This window comes from Dama dama, chromosome 2, assembly GCF_033118175.1.
Source record: "Dama dama isolate Ldn47 chromosome 2, ASM3311817v1, whole genome shotgun sequence".
Classification (NCBI taxonomy): domain Eukaryota; kingdom Metazoa; phylum Chordata; class Mammalia; order Artiodactyla; family Cervidae; genus Dama; species Dama dama.
In genome coordinates, this window is record NC_083682.1 from 43,397,961 (window position 1) to 43,412,573 (window position 14,613).

Genomic DNA, 14,613 nt, shown 5'->3' on the forward strand with positions numbered 1-14,613 from the left:
AGTGAAGAAACAAAGCAAAAAGATCTTTTCCTGTATGTATCTCCTAGAATGGCAAGCCTCAGGCAGGGGGATGTGCTAGTTTCACTTCCTTACCACCATTTCACAGGTGCTATGAAATCGAGTGTCCCCTGCCACGTCAATGAACAGGGAAGCCACAGCTGTCTGTGCTTCTGGCCCCACAAAGTGAAGGTCTGAGCCACGTCTGCGAGCAGCAGACGAGGGCCTCCATTCTCACACAAGGAGCTCAAGAAAGTCACAGTCCTTCACAGGCGGGCAGTGAGCTAAATAAACGTACTTTAGTTTAAGGGTCAGGGAGGGGGGCAGGACTCCCTGAGGCAGGGTATTATGTATGCTGCAAAAAGGAAAGCAGTGAAACAGGAGGATTAAAGTCACAGAAAGATTGAATGTGGAGTCAAAATTAACCCTTCCCAGGTACAGCAGTAGAAAAGATGTGATGGGAAATGATTGTTTCCACTTTTCAGAAGTTGCTAAACACAGAATATCATTCACATTGAAGGTCTTTCAACCAAAGCTTGATTGTTATCAAATTTTTAAATAAGTGTTGGAAGAATCATATCATTACCTGAAAGTTAGCCTGAGGACAATGCTTTAATGATGTCACATTACCAGTGCAACTTACTGGTACACTGTTTCCCCTAGAGCATCACTCAAATATTTTGTTTTGTTTGCCTAAAACAAATTAGCATTCCTTTATCATTCGGTGGAAGTAACAAATTCAAGAACCAGCATAAACAAAAAGCGGAGTTGGGTGTGAACAGGATTTTACAATTAATCAAGGGAGGCATTTTGTCACCTCATTTTTATATAGAGGCAAAACTGTGAAAAATTACAAGTGCCTGCTATTTGTCCACATGCTATATGTTCATTAATAGTGTGCTGGATACTATTTTAACACAAATACATTCATTCACCAAATAGTCTTTGAGCATCTATTATATGCTAGGCACTCTGACAGGGGCTGCTAATGTACAGTAGAGTTTCAACTAAAGTCAGCAAAACTGTGAAGTGTGAAAATGCTGTAAGTCAACCATAAAGTACAATATACATGCTTTGTGCATAAAAACCAATTTATAATTACTTTTCTCAATGAAACTGAGCTATATCAAAGGAAGCATATAATAATGGAATATATGCAAGTGTCTGATTATTTAAAGCATTTGTACTTTAAGGAAACTATCAAGTCTCTAGCTTTGAACCAGAAGTATGGGTGAAGCATTTAAATGTTCTTTCTTGCCCATGGCATTTATTCCATTGAAAGCTCAAGAATGTTAATGCATATTAATATATGTATTTTTGTTTTGATTTTGAAGTTTAAACATTATAGTAGTATCCTATTCGGCAGTAGGGTTCAAGTTTAAAGTCAGTGGAATGAAAATACTTACACTGGAATCCATCTTGAAGGCATCTATTATTGTATATGAATTTAACTTATATACAGAGTACATCATGTGAAATACCAGGCTGGATGACTCACAAACTGGAATTAAGATTGCTGGGAGAAATATCAACAACCTCAGATATGCAGATACCACCACCCTAATGGCAGAAAGTGAAGAGGAACCTAAAGAGCCTCTTGATGAAGGTGAAAAAGGAGAGTGAAATACCCGGCTTAAAACTCAACACTCAAAAAACCAAGGTCATGGCATCTGGTCCCATCACTTCATGGCAAATAGATGGGGGCAGGGAGTGGAAACAGTGACAGACTTTATTTTCTTGGGCTCCAAAAATCACTGTTGATGGTGACTGCAGCTACAAAAATTAAAAGAAGCTTGCTTCTTGAAAGAAAAGTTATGACAAACCTAAACAGCATATTGAAAAGCAGAGACATCACTTTGTTGATAAAGGTTTGTATAGTTAAAGTTATGGTTTTTCCAGCAGTCATTTACAGATGTGAGAGTTGGACTATAAAGAAAGCTGAGTGCTGAAAAATTGATGCTTTCAAACTGTGGTATTGGAGAAGACTCTTGAAATTCCCTTGGACTGCAAGGAGATCCAACCAGTCAATCCCAAAAGAAATCAAGCCTGAATGTTCATTGGAAGGACTGATACTAAAGCCTCTATACTGTGGCCATCTGATGCAAAGAGCCAGCTCATTTGAAAAGACCCTGATGCTAGGAAAGACTGAGGGCAAGAGGAGAAGGGGACAACAGAGGATGAGATGGTTAGATAGAATCACCAACTCAATGGACATGAATTTGAGCAAACTCCAGGAGACAGTAAAGGACAGGGAAGCCTGGCATGCTGCAGTTCATAGGGTCTCAAAGAGTTGGACATGATTCAGTGACTGAACAACAAATACAGAATTTATGATCAGGTAGGTAATGTTTATAGTTTCGGTTAGGATCTACTAGGTGGTTGAAATTGACTGTGGGTCAGGAGAGCAACTGTGTGACTCTTGACTGGGTGCTCTCATAAGGCTAAGGTCAAGTGATCTAAGGTGGCCTCATCTGGAAAACCGAGCAGCTCTCATCCTTTACATGCTGAAAACAGGGTTCCAGGACAGACAGACTAGGAAGAAAGGACTCATTCCCACCATGTTCTATTGACCAAAGCAGTCACATGGCTAGTGTCTAAAGAGAGTGGAAGAGAACTCTCAAATTACAAAGCAAAGAAGTCATTAGTGGAAGTCATCAGAGCCAAAACAATTGACCTGCCCCACTTCTACACAGGAAGCCCCACTCACTCTGTCAATGGACACATGTACAAAGGTTTCCAAATGTATGGCAGCAAAGGGCCCTTTAAACTTTCTTAGAGCAGAGACAGTGGCTACTGAACTGACTCCTTTACAAGCAATACAATTTTTTTCTTCTTAGTCACTGCACATTCCTTTCCTCCACACAGCTGAAGCGCTAGAGTGGTCTGTCTTTAAAAATATTTTTTCCTTTTTTTTTCATACATTTAATCTCTTTGCCTTGAAGGTCTAGGCAGTATTTCTGCATAATATAACAAACCACAGTAAATATACAGTCCTGTAACCTATAAATGGGAAGGAAATGGCAACCCACTCCAGTAGGCTTGCCGGGAGAATCCCACGGACAGAGGAGCCTGACGGGATGGGGTCGCAGAGTCGGACACGACTGAAGTGACTTAGCACAACCTACAAAAACTGTAAATCAATGAAATTCAAGTGTAGGAGATTAACCTTGAAGCTGAAATCCAAGTCTCCTGTGCTCTCCTCTGAAATTCAGCGACACCACATGCATTCTCCAAGGAAGATCTTGTGATAGCCGCCTAGAGGACTGAGTGACCAAGTACTGCCCCATTTAAGCATAAAGTGAACAGGCAACATGGGGGGACAAAGGATGTTTCAAAAATAAGACATCTGTTTACAGACCTCAATGTCTTATGTGTAAAAGCATTTGGAAATTTCCATACTCTTCAAGGAGGAGGAGTATCTACTGAGTGAAAGAAGATAATTATTTGGACATGGGAATAAGTTTGAGATACTGGGGTAGGATGACCTACAGCTAGAGAGAACTGCCCTAAAACAGCCAAGAAAAAGGTTCAAGTAAGACCTGGTGTTGTCATTTCATGGAAAATCCCCCAGGGGCTTCCTGAAGCGCCAGGCAACAGAAAGCCAGGCATCCCTCTGAGGACTTCCAGGGTACCCAACAGAATTATATTTTGTTATACTCAAGCACTTTTCTGACCCTGGAGGTAAGTTTTACTTTATAAAACTTCCTACCATACTGCCCCTATGCTAATACATTTTAATACATTTAAGACATGTAACTTCACTAGCCACTTACTTGCTCAGGAGCCAAGCAATATAAATACCTCTTGATTAACCACATAAAACAACAAACCAAAGAGCATTTCTTCCAATCTTTAATGTTTGTGTCCCAGTGGTATCTTCCAAATATTTTGTCCAAATTTGTCAACAAAATTTTTATCGGCCTACTTTTTAAAAAATAATTAAATTTGCCTAAATTTGGCAATCATTTTTATTCCTTTTTTTGCTCTCAAAGAGAATATTTTCTATTATTAAGTCGCAATAGGTAGCCTATGCTTGTAACACACAACTTCAAATGTTTGCATATAGATATTACATAAGATAAGAAAGTCTTCCCTTCCACCCTATTCCTTAACTCTTTAGAATCCCTCCCCAGAAGGAACAACTGTTACCAGTTTTGGTCTTCTCTTGAGAAGAATTCTATGAATGTTCAATCATATGGTGTTTATAAACTCCATTTTATACAAATAACCCACCATTTATATACAACTATGCTGTGTTTTTTTCGTTTAAAATGATTGTGAAGATCATTATGATCTCATTATCTATAAAGTGCTTCACTTATTTTAATAGCCACATAATAACATATTATGTGGACATACTATAATTTATTATATCCCTCACTACCGGTGTACACTTAGGTTAAAAAAAAAAAAAGTTAAATTAGTAAGAATCCATGATGACTAGTTTCTGTTTGAATACAATCTTGGATTAGTATCTCCCACAGACCAACCAATTCTTCTGAAGCTAGACAGAAGATACTGTCTCATCTTCTTATATTTTTTCATGTCCTTTATTGAAAACCCATGCCTTCTTAATTTTCACCAACTGTCAGTATTCATCCAGTTAAAATTTCACCATCAAATTCATTTTCTTTTCTAAGATCTCCACCCTGGCCTCCATCACCATGGAGCAAGATGTGATTTTTTTTTTTCTACTTCAATTTACTTTAGAAACATTTGTAACTCTGGTCATCCTGGATTATGGTTATGTAAGTATTAGTGCAAGCTCCACCTCCTTTGCCAGATTGCATGCCCACTGAGGGTAGTAATGCATGAAACACACTGCCATCCTTCACAGAATATTAGTACAGTATTTGCATATTGGGACTTAATAAATATGTGCTGCGTAAATATATCCTGTGGGTGTATTTCTATTGGATTCTACTAAATTCTAACAGGTTACTGAGTTAGAAATTTGTAGCTATGAGCCCCCCTTCTGCCTCTGAAGTTGCTATCACATATTTGCTGGATGAATTATTTAAATTCTTGAAACATTTGTATTTTAAAATAGAAACAAAATATCTAGATTGTCTGTATCACTGCTTGTGAGAATCAAATGAAATAATGCTTATGTAGGAAAAATCTCAGCATTATGGGAAAGAAATTTCAAAGGTCTCCTACTCCAATCACCTAGCCATTGCGCAAAACTTCTATACATCGACATCTCTGTAAGTAATCCATAAAATTATGTATGAAAATTTCCAGAGGCATAGAAGTCTTAATCAGTGTAGAAGCTTATTGTTTTATGTTTGTGCAACTCTGAACATTATCGAGTGGCCACACAGTGTGATCCATATTATGCCACTTGAAAGGTTTGCTAAATCGAACTGGTGACTGGCTCCCAACCTATGAAGGAGTCTTATTCTGGCCATTTCATTAATTTCCTAATAACGTAATCTCACAGTTTACAAGACTAGATTGTTTGGAACATACTGACAGTGTTATTGCAGAATTCTTAAATCTCAGCTAATCCTAACAAAGTATTGTGCATCTTCTTTGGTATACCTCAGGGTTTAGCATAGGCAGCATGCTTTCTTAGAAGGAGCGTTGCATGATGAGCAAACCTCACGATTTGGGTGTCTTAACCTCTGTAGGTCCAATCAAACCTATTGTTCAAACAGTCTTGGTTGAGAATTAATAAATTATACAAAAGAACTTTAAAAGGACTACCAACAATAAATAAGGCTAATATTATCTGGTTAATAAAATAAAATTATCTGGCTAATATTACCTCAGTCATATTTTCCTCCCTCATGATGCTTTCAGCATAAAGCAGCAATAAATTTCAAAGCCAACTAACATTAAATTATTAAAACTTGCACTTCCAGAGAATGTCTTGTACAAGGATAGAACTAACTCATACACATCTCCATTTCAGATTTAACCAGACACACTCTTGAACGATAGTTGTTAGAGTAAACTGTTTGGTCATTTTCTCTTACAATATACCTGGGCCAGATCTGGCTGCCTTGAGGCGTGATGTGTACTCAAGTGTACCTCCCTGTAACACAGAGCCTCTCAGAGGGCGCTCAGAGCAACTGTTAAAGATGTCAGGAGTTCAGAGCAGATTTAGAACTTAAAAGTCCCTAGCATCATTATAGAAGAAGTACAAATAATGTAATAGTAAGCCAAATATATATATATATATTTTGCCAACTAATGGCCACGTATCCAATCGCCTTAGCTTAAATGTATGTTGCTCCAGACATCTGCGATCCTGTCCCTTCTTATATAACTGGTATAACCGAGACACCCAAAGAATCTCAAATGATTAGGACAGTGTCAGCCCTCCGAACCTCGAAATGTTAACTGGGAAGCTAGAGGGCAGAGACACGTCAGCGTGACCGAGACTCACCTTCTGTGTGCACCGCCGACACGTAGGTCCAGTTGTACCTCTTCACGATGTCCACCATGGCGCGGGCCTGCTGGGCGTCGGAAGGCACGACCCTCATGAAGTACTTGAACAGAGTTTTGTCGCTCAGATCCATGCTTGTGGCCGAGTAGGCGATTTGAGGTATGTTGAAAAGCTGGAGCAGGTTCTGGACCTGAATGGCCACGGAGCTGGAGCCGGGCCCGATGACGCCCACGATGGGCTTCTTGGAGCGGAAGGACGAGGAGGAGCCGTCCACGCAGCGCACCAGGCCTTCCTCCTCCTCCGAGGAGATGAGCGAGTCCCTTATGAACTCGATGCTCTGCTCCAGGGCCACGGCCGAGTGCCAGCAGGAGTCGCGGATCTCGCAGCCCAGCGTGATGTTGGGCAGCAGCGTGGGGTCCGAGTTGATGCGCTCCAGGGTGTGCAGCATGGCCTCCACCCGCTGGATGCCGTACTGCTCGCGCACCGCCCCGCACTTGCGCTCGTGAACCTTGTCCACCGTGGGCTGGTGGTGCACGGAGAACAGGGCCCCGATGATGATGTCGCCCGGCATGTGCGCCACCACCCTCCGCTCGCTGGACTGTGCGCTCCCACGGACATGTTCTTTCAAAAGCAGGACTGACAGGATCAACAGAAGGACCATTTTAGGGAAGGGGTTCAAGCTAATAAAGACAGCATGGTGGGGAAGATCTAGGAGGGTTCTGACAGGTGGAATCCAACGATGTCGGATGGTGAGTGGCAACCCCAAACGTCGGCCAGTACTTCAGATGCGCTCGCTAAAGGACCATCATGTCTCCAGGGACCACGTGGTTAGACGCATCCAGGTGATCATGATCTTCAACACCTGGAAAAGTAAGCAGAAAGGGGATTTAACAACAGAAGTATAACCAGTTTGGGAAGTTATGTTTATGGTCGCGGAGAAAGTGCTTATGATGTAACTTGAAAAAAAGAATCCCAAAATCTTTTTCTTGTCTCCTTTCTGATTTCGTGATTCAATAAAAGCAGCTTGTTTAAGCATCTTGATCCTACTTTGCTTAGGTTAATTTTTGTTTGTTTGTTTGTTTGTATGGAATAAGTTGCTCAGTTGTGTTCAGCTCTCTGCGACCCCATGGACTGTAGCCCGCCAGGCTCCTGTGTCCATGGAATTCTCCAGGCAAGAATTATGGAGTGGGTTGCCATTTCCTTCTCCAGGGGATCTGCCCGACCCAGGGATCAAACCTGAGTCACCTGCATTACAAGCAAGTTCTTTACCATCTGAGCCACCAGAAAATCCCTATATGGAGTACATAAAACCAAAAATTATGTGTGGGAGGCCAACCTATATTATGACACAGAGGCAACAGAATGCATCCTAAAAAAAGAAGTATGTCATGAACAAAAATCTTCCCCCCAAAAATCCCAAAATGTTAAACACTGGTGATATTCAACAAAAAATTATGGGGTTTTTTGCATTTTAGAAATGTTGTTTCCTTCCAAATTTCCAGCATTGAACATGTATTGAGTATGCAAGTTAAAAAAAGTTACTTCAAAAAAAGCCTACATCCTTCCTTTCAAATGCAATATAAAGCAAGTTGAATAATGTTCCCAACAAGAAAGTATTAAGTTTAGTTTCCATATAATACAGAAAATAACAAATGAGGCCAGATTGATATTTGCACGTTAAATGAACTGTAGGATAGAAGGAAGAGGTTTGGAAGATTTATAAAGTAAAGCAACCCCAAATACATAGGCATAGTGAAATGGGTACCAACTTTTGCAGAAAATAACATTCAAATTCCAGTTCTGCTACTAAGAACTGTTACTAAATTGTTTTAACCTCTCAGCACAAGAATTTTGTCATCTGAAAAAGGGGGATAATATGTGCTATGCTGCCCTTAAGGGAATTGATATAAGATACCAGCTATGCAAATGTTTTATATATTGAAAAAGGCTATATAAATTCAAGAGATTTTTTTTCTATTATTAAATTTCCAAGGGCGTTCAGTGGCTAGGTGGTGAGGACAGAAAATTCTCTGGCAATGCACTCAGTTCTCCAGAGTCTTCAAAGTAATTACAAAGTCTTATAATAAAATTGACAGTAATCAATTCTTTACTCCTGATTCAGGAAAAATTTCCACATCATGAAGAGTCAAAGGGCTGAAAGGAGGAGTACGTAGAACTACACTTCCAAGTAGAAACTTAAGACAGCTATGAATATAGTCATCTAATTCAGTTTAAACTCCTGGGAAGAAGAAAAAATTGTCCCAAGTTGCCTACAGCAAATTCTAGCATGGTTTGTAAAAAAAGAATGGACAGACTGGTGATTTGGTTTATTTAAAGGATTGTTTAAGAGACTTATTCTGTAAGATATCCACTCCTCCAGCCAAGGATCTCAAATTGTTTTAAAGTGACTAACTCCCAATCATCACTTTTCAAAGACAGGTGATGTTGCTTCAGGAATTTATGTAATTATGATGCTTCTTCAAGAATACTAATGGTTTTCAAAAGTCGTCAGATCTGCAAAAATTCTAGTCCAGACACAAAATGAATATAACCTGAATCATATTTCTAATCACTCTCACCTTCATTTTCACCATTTCCTTCCACTGCTCCTATGGCAACAGAGAAAGCTTCCTCTATATATTGCCAAACACACACACAAACCTCTCATCAAAATAGCTAGATGTTCCAGAACAACTAGATTTTTAGCAATATTTAGGGGAAAAATCAGCTTTGGTATGGAAGTTGGCACTGTAAGCAAGGGGGAAGGAAGCAAAGACATTTTGTCACTGGGAAATTATCTGAATATTCTCAAGCTTTCCCTTCACTTTACTTAGCAAAGACTTGGGGACCAATGCTTATTCTCCTGGCCATGTGAATTCTACTGCAGACAGAAAAAATCTGAAGTAAAAGCAATCACAATCTCTCATTAAATCCAGAATGTTAGTGAGCAAATCTAGTAAGGAAACAGGGCTCATTTTTATTATGTAAGAACATCAAAGTGATGTGAGACTGGAAGAGGTCCATCAAACTGACGAATTTAAAATACCAGTCTCATGTATTCATTAGTTATTTCCAGCCAGCCCCAGGTACTGAGAATATACATGTATATATATAAAATCTTCTTATGATAGGCTGAATTATTTAACTCATTCAATGAATATCATTAACTATGGCATGGGAGAGACTAATATAACAAAGTACAGTGGAGTACACTGATGATTACCCTTATCATCTTTCTTTGAGCACTCATCCTACGCCAGGCATTTATTCATTAACTCAGTGAACATATATTTATGGCCCATGCTATGACTCTGTCCTGGGAATCAAATATTCAAGAGAGATATTCTTAGGTGTACATATTCAAGGTGTGTACATATTCAAGGTGTAGATATTCAAGGGTGTACATGCTTACCACACATGGAGATTACAGATGAGGATACTAAAACCTGACTTTAGCTGGAACCTGATGAATGCAAACAATAAAATGAAGAATGAAACTAAATCAGTCATGTGAAAAGCGTGGCTAGAACATAAAGCGTGAGTGCAACTGTGGTACAAGATGAGATTGGAAAGATAAGAAAGGGCCAGACCACGTAGGGTCTGGTAGGCTCTTAAAAGGAATTTGGAGCGTAAGTGCCACAGAAAGCCATTGAGGAGGTGTCAACAAATGGACTGGCACAATGAAGTCTTAGAAAAGACTGTCGGAGCTGCTCATTGTTCTGGATGCTGCTGCTACTGCTGCTAAGTCGCTTCATTCATCTCCGACTGTGCAACCCCAAAGACGGCACCCAACAGGCTCCCCCATCCCTGGGATTCTCCAGGCAAGAACACTGGAGTGGGCTGCCATTTCCTTCTCCAATGCGTGAAAGTGAAGTAGCTCAGTCGTGTCCAACTCTTAGTGACCCCATGGACTGCAGCATACCAGGCTCCTCCATCCATGGGATTTTCCAGGCAAGACTACTGGAGTGGGATGCCATTTTGTTCTCCGCATTGTTCTGGATAGTGGACTTGATAAGGAGACATGATACTTTACGTAAGAGATGATAATGACTTGGCTGTGACTGGTGACAATGGATATGGAGAAAAGTGGACACAATCAGATATCTTTTGCAAGTAGAATCAACTGGATTTGCAGATGGATTGGATCTGGGTAAGGTAGAGGGGAATTAGGGTCTACTCCTGGGTTTTGAGTCAATAAAACTGGCATATTTGGGATACTATTAAGAGAGATAGGATTGACTGGAACAGAAACAGATGAAAGCCAAGGAAAACAATGATTTTTCTTTTGAACACGTTAAATTTGAGATGCTTTAGAAGCACCCAGGTATAGCTGTCAAAGAAGAAAGTAGATATATAAGGCTGGACCGAGAGAAGCGTCTTGGGTTAGAGATGTAAATTGACGGTGACCAATATATAAATCCTTTGGAATGAATAATATTACCTGAAGAGCAACTGTGAAAGTGAAAGTGAAGTCACTCAGTCTTCTCCGACTTTTTGTGACCCCATGGACTGTAGCCTACCAGGCTCCCCCATCCATGGGATTTCCCAGGTAAGAGTACTGGAGAGGGTTGCCACTTCCTTCTCCAGGGGATCTTCCCAACCCAGGGATCGAACCCGGGTCTCCCGCACTGTAAGCAGACACTTTACCGTCTGAGCCACCAGGGAAGACCAAGTATAAATAAAGAAAAAGTGCAGCTGAAAAGTCAGTCCCACAAAGAGGCAAGACTGTGGTAAAACAGGCAGCTCAGCAAGTAAGGAGAGAAAATAAGAACATATGATGCCAGAGAAGACAAAAGACAGTCTCCTGAGCACTTTATAAGGGCAGACACATACAAGGCTCTCTTTTTCTCATTCCCACAGATTATATACTATGTGCACTATATATCTAGATCTGTATGTGGGTATGCTTTTGTATGTGTTGTGTGTATATCAAAAATCCTTAGAACAACCCAGAGACATAGGTATTATTTTATTATCTCTATTTTCCTAATGACATAATGGGTTTTGGTAACTTAAAAACAAGCCAATCACTTAAACAGTGGTGGAGCGAGAATTCATGTCTACACCTAGTAACTCTATAACACACTCTCTGTATCATCCCTGGTCACATTACCGACCCTTCTTTCAAAACAGGTTATTTCCAAAGTCCATGAAAACTGAGAGGGGCCACCCAACACAGTTTGAACTTCCAAGGGACATAGAATCTAACACGAGTTTGCTTAAAAACTAGAGAGTGATGAATATTCCATATTCCACTCAGCTCATAGAAGGTACAGAAGTGTATGACTATCTAGCACAAATGTATTTTTATTGCTCTGGCATCGACTACTAGATTGTGACTTGCCAGATGATAAATCGACGATTGCTTCATCATCTGCCTTGAATACACACAGGGACTGTATGTTACTGATACTAGCTATGAACCTCAGATACCTGGAAAGTATTGGGTTGGCAAAAAGTTCGTTCAGGTTCTTCTATTACATCTTATGGAAAAATCCAAACAAACTTTTTGGCCCATGCAATATACTCTGAAATAAATTATGACTTAGAAATTTGACAGAACTGTGCTATGACTCAGTATATTACATAGTTAGGCAACAAGTCATCCCATGTGCCTCCAAAATACAAGAAATTAATAGAGCATAAATTCCAAATAGATCAGTAGATTATATCCTAACTCTGACAGCATCACTCATTTGTCTAGTAAGTCTTTATTAAGTAACTGTTCTGTAATAAGCACTCTTCTAGTTGCGGAGGATTCAATCGTAGACAAAGAAGACACAAATTCACACCCTCACTGGAGCCTGTAACCAGGTAAGGAGGTAAAATGTTGTATGCTACACAGTAATGAAGATTACAGAGAAACAGTAGGCAGGAAAGGAAGATAGAAAGGGTCAAGAGTTATGAAAAAGAAAATTTTTTAGTGTAGCCAAAGAAGTTTAAACTGTAAAATTTGTGAAAGAGAATGAGTCATGCAAATATCAAGGGAACAAAAATTCCAGGTTAAAAAAAAAAAAAGTAAAGGCTCAGCCCCTGAGGAAGGTTTATACTTAGTGTGCTGAGAGACAGCAAGAAGGCCAGGGTGACTGAAGTGAAGTGAAACTGGGGAGAGAGGAAGAAGGGATGTCTGAGAGCTAGAGTGATGATCAAAGCCTTCTTGGACTTTAAAAGACGTTGGCTGTAAAACTGGGTGAGAGTGACTTTCTGGAAGAATTTTCAACGGAGGAGGGACAGACCACGACCAACTGTTCAAGGAGTCTTTAACAGAGGAGGGACACAGATGACCAACCCTTCAACAAGAATACGGGCACAGAGGCAGAACCAAGAAAGCACTCAGGAAACTGCTGCAGTGATTCAGGGGGGAAAGACGACAGTGGTTCAGGGAGGAGGTAGTGTGGGTGGCTGAGAACTCACAGGATTCTGACTCTAATTCACCCACAGAGTGGAAGTGTTTGCTCTCAGACCTGACTGGGGCTACAAAGGAAAGAGAAGAATCAATGAGGACACTAAGGTTTCAGGTTCATGGTGTCATGTTGACAGAAAACTGTTGAAGAACAGACTTGGGTGGAGATAACCAAAATTCAGTTTTTTAATGCATCAATTTTTAATGCATGTGACTCTTTGTGACCCCGTGGACTGTAGCCCACCAGGTTCCTCTGTCCATGAGATTCTCCAGGCAAGACTACTGGAGTGGGTTGCCATTTCCTTCTCCAAAGGATCTTATCTATCTAGGGATCAAGCCCACATCTTTTCATCTACCTGAATCAGCAGGCAGGTTCTTTACCACCAGCACCACCTTAATACTTGGTAGAAATTCAAAAAGAGATATTTAATAAGCATCTGATATTGAAGTTCTACAGAGAGGTCTTCATAGGAGATATCAATGGAGGGGGCATCGGTATGATTTTTTTTTTTTTTTTGGTAGACCACGAAACTGGATGAAATGACCTAGGAATTAGAGAAAGGAAACTAGTTCTGAGACTAAGCCCTCAAGGAATTCCAGTGTTTAAACTCTGAAAGAAACAGAGACAAGGAGAAAACAGTAAAAGAGACTGAAAAAGAAATTGAATAGAAAGCTTATCTTGTAAAGTGTATGTGTGGTGGGTGGGGAGGGGAGATGAAATGTGAACTACACACATTATATTGAGAAAAATTAAAAAACAGATATGGCTGTGTTTTCACAAGAAATATTATGAGTGTGGGTGTACACACACATGGTCTGGAAATGTTGCTGTTCAGTCGCTAAGTTGTGTCCAACTCTTTGTGACCCCATGAACTGCAGCACGCCAGGCTTCCCTGACCTTTACTATCTCCCAGAATTTGCCCAAACTCATGTCCATTGAGTCAGTGATACCATCCAATCATCTTACTCTCTATTGGCCCCTTCTCCTCCTGTCTTCAATCTTTCCCATCATCAGGGTCTTTTCCAATGAGTCAGCTCCTCACATCAGTTGGTCAAAGTGTTGTAGCTTCAGCATCAGTCCTTCCAATCAATACTCAGGGTTGATTTCCTTTAGAATGGACTGGTTTGATATCCTTGCAGTTTGAACTGATATAATGAGAGGTCCACTGGGTGGTGGGAATATGAATAATTTTTCATTTCTTCTTTGTTTTTTACCTTTGTTTTGTAATTTTCTGAATTTCTGCTATGAAGACTACCCATTATTTGTAGTATTTTTTAAGTGCTGGACTGAGCGATCTGCTTTCCAAATTTCTGTCCCGGTCTACCTTGTGCCCTGATCACTCCTAAAACTGCCCCCCAATTGGGTGTCTGCTGAAAGTGAAAGTTGCTCAGTCGTGTCCAACCCTTTGCAACCATGTGGGCTATCCAGTCCATGGAATTCTCCAGGCCAGAATACTGGAGTGGGTAGCCTTTCCCTTCTCCAGGGGATCTTCTCAACCCAGGAATTGAACCAGGGTCTCCTGCACTGCAGGTGGATTCTTTACCAACTGAGCTGAGGGAAGCCCAGGGTATCTGCTGGTCAAGTTAAATTTTTTTCTCTTCTGGGTGTATATCCCTTTGCCCCAGTGGTTCTGTTCACACTGGTTCTTAGCCCTGATATAATCTTGTTTCATGGCCTTTAAGGCGGAGTTTTTCAAGAGCATCAGCTTGGAGTCAAGCAGACCTGGGTTTGAATCCTGGTACTGCCATGGGCTGGCTGTGGGCCCTTGATCACTTAGTCTCTCTGAGCCTAACTGGAATGAGAACAGTACCTACCTCA

At 40.5% G+C, this 14,613-nt stretch overlaps 1 protein-coding gene across 2 annotated transcripts in view; it reads right to left on the minus strand.

Moving 5' to 3' along the window:
- Window positions 1-7,052, minus strand: part of GRM5 (glutamate metabotropic receptor 5) — a 583,230-nt gene extending 576,178 nt beyond the window's left edge. For both annotated transcript variants that reach the window (XM_061120398.1, XM_061120390.1), the window contains exon 1: window positions 6,392-7,052. In XM_061120398.1, the coding sequence (XP_060976381.1) occupies window positions 6,392-7,052 (661 nt within the window). The remainder of the gene's footprint in view (window positions 1-6,391) is intronic.
- Window positions 7,053-14,613: the final 7,561 nt, after the last annotated feature.